This window comes from Panthera tigris, chromosome D1 (genome assembly GCF_018350195.1).
Source record: "Panthera tigris isolate Pti1 chromosome D1, P.tigris_Pti1_mat1.1, whole genome shotgun sequence".
Classification (NCBI taxonomy): Eukaryota; Metazoa; Chordata; class Mammalia; order Carnivora; family Felidae; genus Panthera; species Panthera tigris.
Window position 1 is genome coordinate 306,682 of NC_056669.1, and position 15,573 is coordinate 322,254.

Below are 15,573 nucleotides of genomic sequence, written 5' to 3' on the forward strand. Positions count from 1 at the left end.
GTGACGGCGGACAGATGAATAAATAAACAAGATGTGGTCTCTACGCAATGGAACAGGCTCAGCCTCACAAAGGAAGGGAATTCTGACACCTGTTACAACATGGACTGAACCTTGCAGTCATCGTCCTGAGGGAAATACGCCAATCACAGGAGGTCAAATACTCTCTTCTTTCCAAATAAACCCGCTTTTGCTGGGAGAAACTGGAGGTGTTGTTTTTAAGGTAAACAGAACTAATAAATAAGCACACTCGCAGGATACGAGACCAACACACAAACACCACATGCACATCTACACACTCCTGACGACCCACAGGAAGAAGAAAGAGACCACCCCATTTACAACCGCATCAGCAGGAACGACGTGCTGGGGGAGGGTGGGGTAATCTTAGCAAGCAGGTGGCAGGCCTGCTCTCTGAGGACAGGACACTGGGGACAGAAACGGAGGAAGACTCACAGGGATGGAAAACCACTCTGTGCCCCTGGACGTGGAGGAACTGACACTGTGACCACGTCCGTCCTGCGCGGAGCGATCTACAGATCCGGGGCCAGATCCGGCACCGAACTCCCCAGGACGCCGTCGCAGACACGGAACAGACACCGCGACCAGAGCGGCCGGAGCGCAAGCACCGCCCGGGCACCTGCTCCCAGACCGTGAACCGCATGAGGACGTGGCGGAAACCGAGTTGGCGCGGAGCAGGAACACGGACGCGCGGCCCCGGGGCCCGGAGCGGGAAGACCCGACGGCCGCGCGCACAGCCCCGCGGGGGACACAGTGTCACCGCGCACGAAGCGGCGCCGGGTCCTTCCCCCATGGGTCCCCTGAACACCGACCCCCTTCAGCGTCCCCGCCCCGGAAGCTCCTCCTCTCCGGGCTTCGCTTTCTCCTCACCTGCTCCTCCCCCGGCGGGTCCTAAGGAGACCGGGTTCTTGTCAGTGTGGACGCGGCCCCATGTCCTCCCGGGTCCCTCACAGCGGGTCCCGAGGAAGCGTAGCTCCTGTCACACAGGAGGCGGGCTGAATGCGCGTGCGAGCGCCTGGCTCAGGCGCCCCCCTGCAGGCGGTGGAGGTAGTGCTGGACATGCTGGGCTCACAGGTCCACGGAGGCAGCGCCCCTTCCTGGCCACGAGCTGAATCCATGACATTTTGGAAATTGAAACTGAAGCGGAGCCCACTATCCCCCAACTGTGCCAAAAATAGTTAAGGAACAATTAATTGGAAACCATATGAAGTGAAATGTACACACAAACTTTACCACCTACACCAAAATTCACTGGAAACTGTAGAGAAATTTAAAATGCAAACACAAGGGGCAGCTCTTCCTGCCCACGGTCCTGTCCCTGTGCTTTAATAAAATCACCCTTTTGCACCAAAGATGTCTTCAAGAATTCTTTCTTGGCGTGGGCTCCGGACCCTGCGAACCCCACTATCACCCCCAAAACTTCATCATTTATATGGCGCCCATCATGTGGGGCAATGAGGCTTTTCATCTGGATTCTGGGCTGGTGCAAACTTGATGAGTAATCTTGCCTTCCTTTACCCTCATTTCAGGGCCTTTTGAGAAGTATGGTCTTATTGCAACACTGCCATGTCGATCCCTCAGTCTGCCATCCCCTCAACCGTGGCTACTCTACCCGGAAGAGAAAGCCTGCCTTATGGTTGGAAGTTAGTACCCTAGCCAGAATGGTAACATTTTTAAGAAACTAAGATTGACTATGAAGCATAATGCCAATAAAGCCCCTTGGAAAGGCTGGCCTGATACCTACCTTACAGAGTTCCCAGCAGCCTTACCAGGTGAGTAAAAAAGTCACTTCCTGGAAGGTACAGGAACCTCAGGATACTGTGGGGACCTCATGAAAAGGAACCTGCCCAAATCTGCAGGTTTTGCAGACAGGTCTGATGCCAAGTACTTGACTTGGCTTTTGGCCTAGAGAGGCTACTAGAATTTCAGTCTAGAGGTTCCTTATGAAAGGTTCCAGCAAAGCAAATTTTCAAAGATCTATATGCTCAATCATCAGTCTTGCTGAGCTTATGTAATTATTAGGTCAAGGTTGTGAAAACTGGACTTGTTTTACAAATGAATTAGTCTTGATTTGGCTTCCTCTGGAAATGAGGGTTTTTAAAGAGAAAAACTATGTTTCAATAATGCACCTTCGTGGATGTAAAATTCTACTTCTGATAGTCTACGAATATTGTTTGCCTAAGCTGGACAACTTGAGATAAACTTGAAAAAAACTGTCACAATAGCACAGGTATGGACAATCTTCTTGCTTGTTATTCTGTGCAGAGAGTAACAGGACCCCATGGGCATATGATTGCTTAAACAACTAAAAATGGGATGGACTCCTCCAATAATTGTATATGGAAAGTCTTTTCTCACTGTAGACCTATAAATAGACTATAGTGCTTTATTTAATTATTCACTTGAGGCCGTGTTAATTGATACATCTCCAAATGAATATGCAAGTCATAGCCTTGCTTAACCTGATCTGACTGTTACTAGAAACCCACCCCATATAAATCTAGGAGACATGATGTATTTAAAAGACTGGAAGTCTAATACAGCAGGGGTTTTAACTCCAAAATGGAAGGTCCCTTACTGGGTTGTATTATGTACTTCCACTACAGTAAAATTAGAAGGCCATTCTTCATGGACTCACATATCAAGAACTAAACCTGAACCTTCTTCACAGGAATCTAGTATGCAAGCTGACATGCCTTCTTATTCCTGTGAACCAGTGGAAGGCCTCAAATCTCTCTTCAAATGACAGTAATGGACTGAAGGAAAATTACCAAAGGTTTTTATATATATATGCTTCTCTTTCCCATAACATGAACCTTATTTTGTTGTCTTTTTCTGTGTCTTCCTGCCTGGTGATGTTACGGAACCAGGCTGGAACGCTGGCGGAAAAACCAAGTGGCACTCGGAGATCTTGGTGAATCGGAGATTTATTTAACACCGGCGGGTTCAGAGGAGACCACTTCTCCAAAGATCTGAGCCCCGAATGAAGGGGGGTGAGGGTAATTTATAGTTTTCAGCTTCCATATCTGTGGTGGGGTTTCATGTACGCAGCAAACAGGGCAAGAAGAACCCGGAAGAGGTCTCTAAGGTAGAGAACAGAGCTTGTTTTAGTCCTGTCAGCCATCTTATGGTGTAAAACTTTATTCATTTTCCCGACAGTCCCCCCTTTGATGACTTTTTAGAAATCTTTTCTTAGGCATCACCTTTTAGCTCTAGGGGTTGGTACCCTCGGAAGGCTAAGATACATGCTGCAGTTTGGCGAATAACAGCATTTTCAATAAAACATACCAGGGTATTTAGTATTCAGGGGCCGATGGTCACAAGTAAAATTACGGAAAGGAGGGGCCCTGCCAGTGAAGGGAGCCAGGACGCCCAGTCTGTGAGATCCCATCCTCTCCGTTGACTGATATTTTCCTGTCGTCTGCATTGAATTCTTTCCTGGAGTTCCTTAACTTTAGTCCTGACTATTTCTGATTGGTTTACAAAATAGCAGCATTCCTCCCCCAGAAAGATGCAAGTCCCTCCTTTTTCTGAAGTGAGGGGGTCGAGGGCTCGCCTATTTTGGAGGGACACTGCTGCCAGGGAGTTGATCTGGCTTTGTCGGGTTCCCAGGGAGTCTGCCATCCGTTCCACGTCCAGCTTGTTGGTGCCGCCTCTGTTAGCCCGACGGCAAGAAGCAGGATCAGGACTAGGACACCAGTAAGGGGCAAGGGCTGGCAGAGTTGCATCCGAACCCCTGGGCTCAGTCTACATGTTGATTCCTCACACTTCTTCCATGCGCAGGCCAGCCAGCTTCCGGGGTGTGGCTGGAGCAGGGCTGGAGATCTCAGGGGCCAGTGTCTTTTTGAGGGTCAGTTTAAGTGGGTTGACTGGATCTGGATCACTTCGCCAGGTTGAGGGTTCCTCTGAGTTGGCCTTCTTAAGTCTGGAGTGATGGACCCATAGGGTGATACCTGAAACTGAATCCTCTATTTGGTTGTATATCTGTAAAGTCCACCTCCAAGTCTCAGAAAGGGGTGGGTTTCTGGTAAATGTCAGATAAGTTTTAGGGAAGATATGGTTTGCATATTTAGAGATTCATCCTGTTTTCCAGTTGCTTAAATAATCATATGCCCATGGGGGTCTTATTGTTATCCCCACAGAATAACAAGCACAGAAGATGGTCTATACATGATATACTGTGACAATTTTTCTGAAGTTTACCTCAAGTTGTCTAGTTTAGGCAAACAACAAACATTTAAAGACAATCAGAACTAGAATTTAACATCTGTAACAGTGCATTGTTGAAACATAGTTTTTCTCTCTAACCGCCCCTCTTTCCAGAGATAGCCAAATTGAGACCAGTGCATTTGTAGAACAAGTCCAGTCTTAACAAACGTGGTCTAATTATTTACATAAGCTCAGCAAGAATAGCGATTGATCATGAGGATCTTTTAAAGTTTGCTTTGCTGGAACCTTTTATAAGATATCTCTGGGTTGAACATTTAGTAGCTTCTCTAGGCCAGAAGCCGAGCCAAATACTTGCCATCAGACAGGCCTGCAATACCTGTAGAATAGGGCTAATTCCTCTTCATGAGGTCCCCAAGATATCCTGAGGGTCCTGCACCTGCCAGGAAGTGACCTTCTTTACTCAGCTGGTAAGGCTGCTGGGAACTCTGTAAGCAAGGTATCAGGCCAACATTTCCAAGGGACTTTATGGCTCCATGTTTCATAAAGCCAACCTTAGTTCCTTAAAGCTCTCTGGTCATATCTGAGTCTATGAATGTCACTCTCAAATATGACATTCCAGTCAAAGCCTTGGTAAAATAACCAGTATTCCAAATGGTGACCTGTTACAAGATGAACAGATTCTTACTGAATTTATGCAAACTGTAATTGCCATGAAAGAAAGAATACTCACTGAGAGTTTTTGAATTTCAGGGGAGTTATGTAGAGAGAAAAGATAAATGTTTCAGTTTGCAAATGAACACTTTATGACATTTCTGTATATCATAGATATCTTGAGAGAAAGTGTCCTTAATCTGGAAGAGCAAACATTAGAGAACCAACAATATTTTCAACAAGAATCACAAAACTATAATCTTCCTGAGTTCATTTAATCCCATGTTCCTAATTCTTGTTCATTTTGAATGCAGCTTTTTAGTTCTGGAAATTCTTACCCATTTTAATATTAATCTTAAAGATGTCAAATACCTGTATTTGTCCCCAAAGTCCTTTTTATAAATCTCCTTGAAGAAGAAACACATTTTGTAAGAGAATAAGAACAATTATAAATGACAAAAATCTCAGAAATAGACATTGTTAAAGATCTGATGAGAGTTCATTATGATGCAATTGACAAAGAAATTCGGTTGTTTCTGTGACACATAACAATTCAAGTAATCAGAATATTAAGTGATGACCGTATGCCAAAACATTAAAACATTAGGAAATGCATATATATTTGGGCAGTTACAGTACTTACCTGTGCAATACAACCTAAGGTTTACCATTGTACGACAGTGCTTTTCCCAGTAACTTAGCATCCCAAATAAAAGGGCCTAATTGGTCAAAAAGACTTCATTTACAACTTAAATCCTGGGAAGTTTTTTAAAACCTTAGCAAGTTATAAGTACAGCCTAAATAGGTTTACAGATGATTACAAATCTTAAGACTTTATTTATTCAACCAAGGTGGCAATAAAAGATCCAAAAGGTCAATGTATAGCATTATATAGTTCTTACCAAAACCTAGCTCCTTTAACATTGAGAAGTTTTAAACTAAGTAATCAAAGACCTTAAAAAGATGAAACCTAAAACTTTGGTTTTCCCGGAAAACAAACCTTTGTTTGCACTGTCTTATCAAGAACAGATCAGCAGTCCAAGAAAACTTTGTAATCTGAGCAGAGAGAAAAGCAGAATTTCAACCTTATACCAGTGTACTTTTAAAATTCCATTCATCTCAACCTTAGTCTATCCTGAGCACACATAAATTCCTTGGGATTTCCCTTCATGGACCTTCTACAACTTTCCTTTGCCTTCAAACTTTGTCCCAAAGCCATTTCTCTCCAAATAACCAGTCTCATTTAGGACAAAATTACCTTCTTCTACCCTCAACAAAAATGTATTTCCATTCCTTATATCTTTCTTACATACCTCCTACTTTCCTACATACAAGGTTGCTTTCCCTATTTCCATCAGTCTTAAGTACACTTAGCAGAATTTTAACTCTTAGGAAACCTTAGTCTCCAATTGAGGACTAAGTAACCAACTGAGAGGTATTTACACCAGAATTTTTCTTAGATGGTAAATTCATCAACCAATTAAGTACAAAGCATGTTTTCCAATAGGTCCAAATAGCCTTAATTTCTCTGCAATAAGAAGTTAAAAATACAACCTATGTTCAGTAATCAAAGCTTTAGCCAATTCATTCTATTTGGAAAAGACCTAGATGTCCAAGAGGGTGCACTTTACTCCTTGACCTTGAGGATGGGAGGAGAAGCCAATGGTGCCTGAGGCACTGAGGAGGGTATAGGAACCAGTTATGTAGACCACACCCAAGTTGGTGCAGAAACAGCAGGGGGAGGGGAAGGCAGAAGAGGCAAGGTGCCAGTAAAAGGCAGAGAAAGAAAACCTAATTCAAAACCTTAACTCAGACAGAGGAGCAGACGCCATGTTTTTTCCACCAAAGTGGAAATATGGAGTCCACATCAGGCCAGAGAAGACTGGGAATTTCCCCAAAACAAATGGAGTTTCAGAAACTGCTTGGGAACATTCCTTAAAGTCCCCATCCCGAGGTAGACTAACCACATTTGGCTCCAATTATAGCTGTTAACCTGGGAAATGAGGGAGAATCCCTCACATCCATTAGGCAGAGGAAGAGGGAGAGAGAGTCAGTGTCCCCTTCAGTCTGATTCTATCTCGGCCAGGCCAATAAGGTCCCCTTCTGGAGGTTCCTCCTGATATCGGCTGGGTTTCTGGGACTTTCCCTGGTTGTGACATTTATTCTTTTAATGTCCTTTCTCCTTGCAGTAGTCTCATTGACCCCTTGCTAAGGAGGTTCTGGGCCTTCCGCCTTTTGGCAGGTAGACCTTCCCCATCCTTCTGTTGTGGCTCTCTTGTGCCTCTGGAGCAAACAGGGTGTAAGCCTCACATAGCCTCTTATAATAATCCCTGGGGGAATCCCCTTGCTGCTGGGCCTGTTCATGGGCTTCTCTGCCCCTGCTCTGATCCCCTGGAGGAGAGCCTTTTGGTACCTGTGGATGTGGATGGGCATCTGGAGAGTGTCTGTGCCTGACTGAGGGCACAATCTGGCCACTGGTCCTTGTGGGGGAGGGTTCTCTGGGTCCGTGAAGGGAGGAAAGATGGGCAGCACATCCAGGGCTGGAGAAGAAACAGACAGAGGAGGAGTTTAAAGCACAGGGGCGGGGGGGAGGGAGCACGGTGAGTCATAAGGTGGCGGAAAGATGGGATCTTCTTCTGGGTCTCCTGCAAACACTAGGGAAGTGGTGGGTTGCTTCTGTGGTTCCCTGGGTGAGTCTCCAGATAAGGCAGCTAAAACCTTTGCCTATCTCTGCTTGCTATGGATGAATCGCACCCAAGGCAGAGGATTTTGGGCAATTTCAAGCCAGGAGTCGATGTATGGAAATCGATCAGGGTGACCTGGGTTGCCAGTGACTATCAGCCAAACCCACTGCACTACTTGAGCATCTAATGTCCCTTCCGAGGGACATCCTACATCGAATATGGGCCATTCTAGTTCACAAAGGTCCTTAACTTCCCAGGTGTCATTTTTACCCCATAATCACCTGAAAAACCCTTTTTAAAATTTTTGAGCATGACCTCTAAAATCGTAGGCTTACTCTGTTTTGATCCCATTATTAATTCCTTTCTCGTGTTCGGTGTCATGGAGACAGACAAAGGGAGGGTATCCCCTCAGATGAGAGGACCAATCAGATACTCCACTGGTTACGTTCCTGAGGGAAACTTTAGGTGAGGCTTGGCCATAGCGGATTCGGCTTTGTAACTTGTGACTGGAGTCTAATCTGATGCCGCCCTGGACTGTATGCTTTTCACTGCAATGTAGGTGAGCCCACTCAGACTCCATAGACTTTTGGGGACCTTAAAGGTGCCCGTCCATGGAGCCACAAACTTGAACTCGACTGGCAAGCCTCGCTGAGCCACACATTCTCTCTCTCTCTCTCTCTCTCTCTGTCTCTCTCTCTCTCTCTCTCACACACACACACACACACACACACACACACACACACACACACACACAGCAGAGGCTATTACATTCCCTCCTGCAAAAGTTTCTACCTGTGAGATCACTCAGGTCTCCAGGCAGTGATCAGGTCCCCCTTCCACCCTTTTGGGTGGACCTCACTACTTTGGGGCTCTGGCCTTACTGGTTCCGACATCGAGTCCAGTTCCCCACCTACCAGGCCTCTTTGAACCCGGTGGGAAGGCAGAGTGGGGCTGGCCAGAGGCAGCTGGACAGGAGACTGACGAAATTAGGCAGGGGGCACTTTATCCTTTGCTATTTCTTCACTCCATCACTGCCTCGCTGTTCTTCCAAACCAGTGGCAACCATGGGCCAGCGCAGTTGGTTTTCCTGGTCAGGGAGCCAAATATGTTACAGAACCAGGCTGGAATGCTGGTGGAAAAACCAAGGGGCACTCAGAGGTCTTGGTGGATTGGAGATTTATTTAATACCAGCGGGCTCAGAGGAGACTGTTTCTCCAAAGATCTGAGCCCTGAATGCAAATGGGAAGGGTAATTTATAGTTGTCACATTCCATATCTATATGGGTTTTCGTGCACAAGGCAAACAGGGCAAGAAGAACCCAGGAGAGGGTCTCTAAGATAGAGACCAGAGCTTGTTTTAGTCCCATTGGCCATCTTTGGTGCATTACTTTATTCATTTCTCCAACACTACCTCTAGGTTGGAACCCACAAACTCCAGTTAATCAGTCTAGTGCTCTCCCTAATGAGTTCTCTGGACAACTGGGTTCTCCTTGCATTTTCCACCACCCCAGCCTAAACACATTAACCATTATCTCCAATGACTCAAGGTTCACCCTAACTCCTATCCTCATATCCTAAACCCTCATTCCCTAAACCATTACCACCTTATCCCTCTAATCTCTCAACTAATAAGCACTCATCCTCAAAACCTTCTAAACCCACACCAAATACTGTCACCCCCTTACCACCTAAACAATTACCCTCTCAGACCCTCACTCACTCACCCTTAAACCATCACTTCCAAATTCTGAACCCACTGGCTCCCCCCCACACCACCCACTGAACCTCCTAAACCCTCCCCTACAAACATCCACCAGCTTGCCCCCTCATCCGCTCACCCACAAGAAATATTTCATCTCAAACCCAATAACACTCTTCTTCTCACCTCCTCACACGAAAACACCCAAATCATAACGGCGTGTGAACACAAAGCCATATGCCATAAACCCAAAACTGTACACCATTAAACAATAGAATCCTAAAACCATAATCTATAAGCCATATACCATGATGCACACATCATCAACCAGAACCATTATCACAACCAAAGCCAACATAAACATTCACAGCAATACTATTCACAATTGGAAAATGGTACAAAATATGCAAACATGCCACAAAGGGTAAATGAACATACAACATGGGGTAGATCCATAAACTGAAATGTTCTTCCAACATATCAAGAAATGAAATAAATTTGTACAGCTACTGAAGAAAACTGAATGGGAGTTCCTCAATATCTTAAAAATATAATTAATTAATATACCTCAGGGTATATACCCAAATATTGGGAAGCAGGGACTCACTCTGTAATTCTTCTCCAAGATTTGTAGTTCCATCATGCACAATAGTCAAAAGGCTAACCTGACCATTGAAGAGTGAATGGGTGACGTATACACAATGGAATATTACCCAGCCATGCAAAGGACTAAAGTACTGATTCATATTACAATATGGATGAACCGTCAATTCACTATGCAAGAGTAATAAACCAATCACAGAAAAGAATATTATAAGATTCTACTTGTTTGGGGTATCCAAAATAATTTGATTCACGTGATCAAATTCACCAACAAAAAGTAAAATATGGTTTCCAGGCAGAGGGGAAAGAAGAATGGGGAGTTAATGTTTAATATACACAGACTTTCACTTGGTCAAAATTTAAACATTCTCCAGGTGAAAGATGGTGATTTGTGCACAATGGGAATATATTTAGTGGCATACAACTCTAGACTTAAAATCTTTTAGGGGCGTTTGAGTAGCTCAGTCAGTTAAGTGTCCAACTTAGGCTCAGGCCATGATCTCACAGTTTGTGGGTTCGAGCCCCACGTTGGGCTCTGTGCCAACAGCTCAAAGCCTGGAACCTGCTTCAGATTCTGTCTCTCTCTCTCTCTGCCCTTCCACTAGGCTCACTCGCTCTCTCTCTCTCTCTCGCTCTCTCTCCCTCTCAAAAATAAATAAACATTTAAAAAACTTTTAAAAACTTTAAAAAATCTTTTAAATGGTCACTATTATGTTTTGTAAATTTAACCACAATTAAAGTCATGACTAAAGTACTCAAACATGTCACAACATGAACAAAGATTCAAAACATACTAAATTACAGAAGCCACACAGGAAAGGCTGCCCAGATTGAAGCCCTCTGTGATCTTTAAATCCATCATGGTTGTGAAGTGAGTGAAAGTCTCAAGAACAGTAAAGTGGGTCACAACAGGAGGAGTCATTGTCACAGAGTTCAGGCAGGTGATGACAGTTGCAGTTGCCTCTGGATTAGATTATAATGAAGAAACCATAATGATTTCCATGTTTGGGAGTTCTATGACAGTTCCTGGGGAAGATGTCCCGTTCTGAGTAAAAAACAAAGAAGTGTGTCATAAGAAGGGGCAACTGTGTAAAATGACAGCTGGTGAAGCTGAGTATAGAGATAAAGAGTATTTCTACACTATTGCAGACTTTCTATATGTTGGAAATTCATGGAAACTACATTACTTCTCAAAACAACCATATTAGTAACATACCAGAAAAGTGTAGAACACATCAAACTTCATGGTGGAGGCCAAACCCTACCGGGACACAGTTCACAAGGTGCAACATATTACTAAAGGACCTTGTGGTAAAATTATATTAGTGGCCATGATGCTGTGGATGTTGTGGATGACCTAGGATATGGTAGAAACACGCCATTTTGATTTCCCATCTTCCACCACATCACTCCACAAAAAAACAAAACTAAAAAAAAGTTACATAAACAAACTCAGTGAAATTGTAGGATACAAAAACAAGATACAAAAATCATTACATTGGACAAACTCATAATGAACCATCAAAAGAAGTTAAGAAAGCAATTAGGAAAAAAACCTTACCACAGATGAGAAAAACCTATACCATGAAAATGATAAGACATTGATGAAGAAATGGAAAGATATTATGTATTCCTGGATTATAAAAATGAATATTATAGAATTGTCATTTTACCCAAAGTGATGTACAAATGTAATCCCTCCTGATCAACATTCTAGTACCATTTTGCACAGAAGTAGAGAAATCCTAAAAGATGCATGAAACCACAGAGGACCATGAATAGCCAAAGTATCTGTATAAAGAAGAACAAGCCGGGAGGCATCATATTCCCTGATCTGAAACTATATTACAAAGCTACAGTAACCAAAACAGTATGCTATGGGCTAAGAGACAGAAAGACCAATGGAGCAGAATGGATAGCCCAGAAGCAAATCCACACATATGTGGTCAATTAATTCACAACAAAGGAGCCAATAATATGCAATGGTAAAAAGACAGTCTCTTCAGTGAATGGTGCTGGGAAAACTGGACAGCCCCAAGCATAACACCAGACCTCTTACACACCACACAACAACTGATGAAAAACCCACAACAGCTAAGAGGAAGGAGGAGCACCAGTACAGAGGGCAGGGCTGCCCTGAAGTCAGTGAGCCCTGGTGTCCTAATGGGATTCATTCCCAGTGAGGACATTGGCGGGACCTTCAGTGGTTCTGATTTCCTCCTAAGCTCCCCTGATTAAGTATCAGCAAAGACAACGCTGGGCTCAGGTGTCTCCTGGTGATGTTTCCAACTCTGAAACAATGGTTTTACAAAGGATGTGCTTCAGAACTTTCCTCAATGAGTGAAGGAAGAGGGCAAGCGAAAGGGATGAACCCTAAGAAGCTTTTCCTACAAGGACCCCTGTGGGGAAAAGCAAGGACCAGACAGCGGGGAAATGATAGACAACAGCACACCAACTGCCTCCCTCGCACATGGGAAAGGCCCTGTTCTGAGGGCACGAGGACCAAACACCCACTTCCGTGCCAGGGGGCTCCTTCTCTCAGTCCTCACTGAGGATGTTATCCTGGAGAGGGGTGTTCCAAGTTTGCACATGCATCTCATTGTTTAGGGTCAGAATCCTGATCGGGAACCCCTTGCCCAAGTATGTGATCCAGGTGACTCTTTGGTCGTCAGACATATCAGCCTTTACCTACAAGGGGGCCCTCCCATGAAGACTTCTGAGAGGTGGGCCAGAGAGGGATAAAATGGGCTGGAATGGAAGGTTCATGCCTTACCCACGAACACCATCTCTGGGCCCCTCCAAGTGTCAGAGTCTTGGGGGATTCCAGCCAGTGAATCCGATCTCTTCCCCTACTCACTCTGAACCCCCAACCCCAGCAACTGTCTCCTCAGCCTTCACACTGGGATCAGACAAGTTATTTAACACATCAGGCATTCAAGGAATTCTTGTTGACCACTGATGGGCACAGCTTATGCCCAGGCACTAGTCCTCCAGATACATCGTGCCAAGCAGGCATCAAAGGAGATACCAGAGCGGCATGGGTAGGCGGGAGCAGCATACTGGGCTGGACCAGTTATAATATTCTATTTTTAATATCTTATAAGTGCCTACCTTGGCACAGGCCCCAGCCAGTCACTGGGGTTACAGAGACAGAAAAGCCCCATTATGTGCAGGAAGGGCATTGCAGGGGGCCCACTGACCCCAGGCCCACCAATGACCACACAGCCCTGAGCATTGCCATGACCTCTGAACACACCTACAGCTGGCCCATCCCCAGAGCACCAGGCCTGGGGTCTTAACCATGTGGCATCTTTCCTCAAAAACACAGGCCTAGAATGCCCCCACCACCCACTACAGCCCTCAAGTTTCCAGAAAGCCCACATATTCTGTTGGATATCTGTGGGTTGGATGGGGATAAGCCAAGAAAGTGACACCCCTGTGGAATCAATGCTGAGGAGACTATCTTACTCAACCCTATGTGTCCTTCCCTCTGGACCCTTGAACCCCTGGACCTCAGTGCTGGTGAGCAGGGCTAGGCTGAGAGGCTCTCTTTGCATTGTTGCTGATCTTCCCTTCCTCAGATGTGGCTTGGAACCTTGGAAATAAATGCTGAGATTAACTTTTTCAAGTGTTTTCCTGACACAGTGGTTGAGGCCAAAGATGTCTTGATGCTGCCATGGATGGGTCCACAGTGGGGAGCAGTCAGAGCTGGGGACAAGTGGAATCGGGGTGTACAGGGGTTGTTCCAAAACTATGGATATCTCTCTATAGCAGCCCCGAATACCTGGTGGCTCTGCTCTGCATACTGGATCCCCTTAGAAATTACACCTGGGATCAGATTCTGTTACTTCCCGGTTCCAGCCTCCATGCCAGCAGTCCATCTGCTTGTGCTGAGGCCAAGTACAATGTCATGGAAAGGAGGCCAACCCTGGGCTGATCCCCACTTGGCAGCAGCAGCAGACATGACACAAGCCATGGGAGGGGAGCTTACAGGAGGGTCTCAACTACAAGACGAATCTTTAAGTTGCTGCTCCACGAGTCAGGGCTCATTTTCTGGAAAAGCCTTCTCGGTCAACTGAGATTTTCGGAAGTATCTCATCGGATTTGATGTCAACTAATGTATTATGAAAGGACCTTATTTGATCTTATTAATTTGATGCAGCTGAATTAACAAACATGGGTCCTATTTACAAAATTCACCAGGTTGCCAATGAATAGACATCTTGAAGTCAGAAAGTACTGCATTGGGAATCCAGGTCCCCAGCCTCATCCCTTTGCAAACTGTGATGTTTGCAAACTTGTGAAGACACAGGATGTACTTTGCAAGGACCAATGATACCCTTGATCCTGAGAAGGTGAGAAGGATACAAGCTTGAGTTATGGCTGACGAGCACAAGGTAGAGATGCCCGGGCGATCCCAGGTCCCACTGGGGCTTTGGCACACATGTCTGCAAGACCAGGCCATGGCTCATTGAACCATAAAGCAATGATGTTCCCAAGGAAGCAGCCCTGACACCCCTGCCCCATCTACTGGCTTTTTTATTTCTTGGATCTGCTGCTCACGGTTTCCCCATTCTTGCTCATGTCACTGCTGCCAGCATGCCTCTCCTGCAGGAGCAACCACCTCCTACCTTCCATGGTCTATGTTCCAGGCATCCTGCAGCTTCACTTTTTAGAACACAGCAGAGAAGAGAGCCAGCAGTCAGGAGGTGGTGCCTGAGGGCTGCCCTTGCATGCAAAGTCATGCCATCACGGTGACTGTCTGGACATCATGTGGCTACTTAGGGCCTCCTGGATGTCTGGGTTATCCACGCACATGTCACACGGCCACATGCACATATGTGAGCAACTGGCTATGCCTAACTCTTGTTACCCAAAATGTTTGATCTTACAGAGGCTACAGCCCCACACACCAGGTGACATTTAATCTCCTGAGGTTGATGACCCTGAGGAACAGCTGTTTCTGGGCCAGCCCAGATCTTGTGTCCTACTCACAGAAGGAGAACACAGGGTTTGTTTGCTAGGGCCAGTTGCCTCCATAATTGCACAGTCCCTCAAAGGCAGGCAGGAAGTCTCCTTCCACCTCTGGAGCACTGGGAGGAGCTACAGCTGGAGGAGGTGGTAAAGACACTGCCTTGTCTCTGCCAGGTGCATTGCCGGACAAGCTACCCCAGAGGTCATGGACCACAAAGGCTCATCGACCAATCAGTACGCTGGAATCACAAAGTTCGTTAAATAAATGAGACAAACGAGCACATTACCTGAATCCAGGGGTGCAAACATTAACGTGCCCAGTCTCACTCTGACATATTAGCCTTTCCTGCTTGTGGGGACCAGAGCTCAAGTCTGAGCAGGAGTCCCACACCTGGAAGGGCCCAGGGCAAATGGCATACACGGACTCCATCAGACAGGCATGGGGACAAGTACGCCTTGTCACAGCATACCTGCACAGCCCTGAGTGTGCAGATGAACACTTGGCCTACATCGTACCTGAAATATATGCCAGTGCAGCAGCTTGACCCCCAACAGAGAGGCTACAAGGAAGGTTGTGGCTTTAAAGACATGACTGCACGGAACGAAGACAGGTTCATCTGGGACTTCAAAGGCAGTGTCTATGGAAGGTGGAGACCCCTTTGTGAGACAGCTGGCAATGAGTCTGGAGATGCAATACCTCTGTGGTCTGAATGGTCATGTGCCCCCCAAGCTCGTGTTAGAATCCCAGCGCCCAAGATGATGGTGTTAGGAGGTG

The 15,573-nt window shown here is 45.7% G+C and overlaps 1 protein-coding gene across 2 annotated transcripts in view; it reads right to left on the reverse strand.

Moving 5' to 3' along the window:
- Positions 1-3,137: 3,137 nt before the first annotated feature.
- Positions 3,138-15,573, reverse strand: part of LOC122231387 — a 39,899-nt gene continuing 27,463 nt past the window's right edge. The window contains exons 6-8 of one of the 2 annotated variants that reach the window (XM_042959294.1): positions 15,315-15,436; positions 7,253-7,379; positions 3,138-3,977 (exon numbers count right to left, since the gene is read on the reverse strand). In XM_042959294.1, the coding sequence (XP_042815228.1) occupies positions 3,781-3,977; positions 7,253-7,379; positions 15,315-15,436 (446 nt within the window). In that variant the 3' untranslated portion in view covers positions 3,138-3,780. The remainder of the gene's footprint in view (positions 3,978-7,252; positions 7,380-15,314; positions 15,437-15,573) is intronic. The other variant, XM_042959295.1, reaches the window with a different exon arrangement.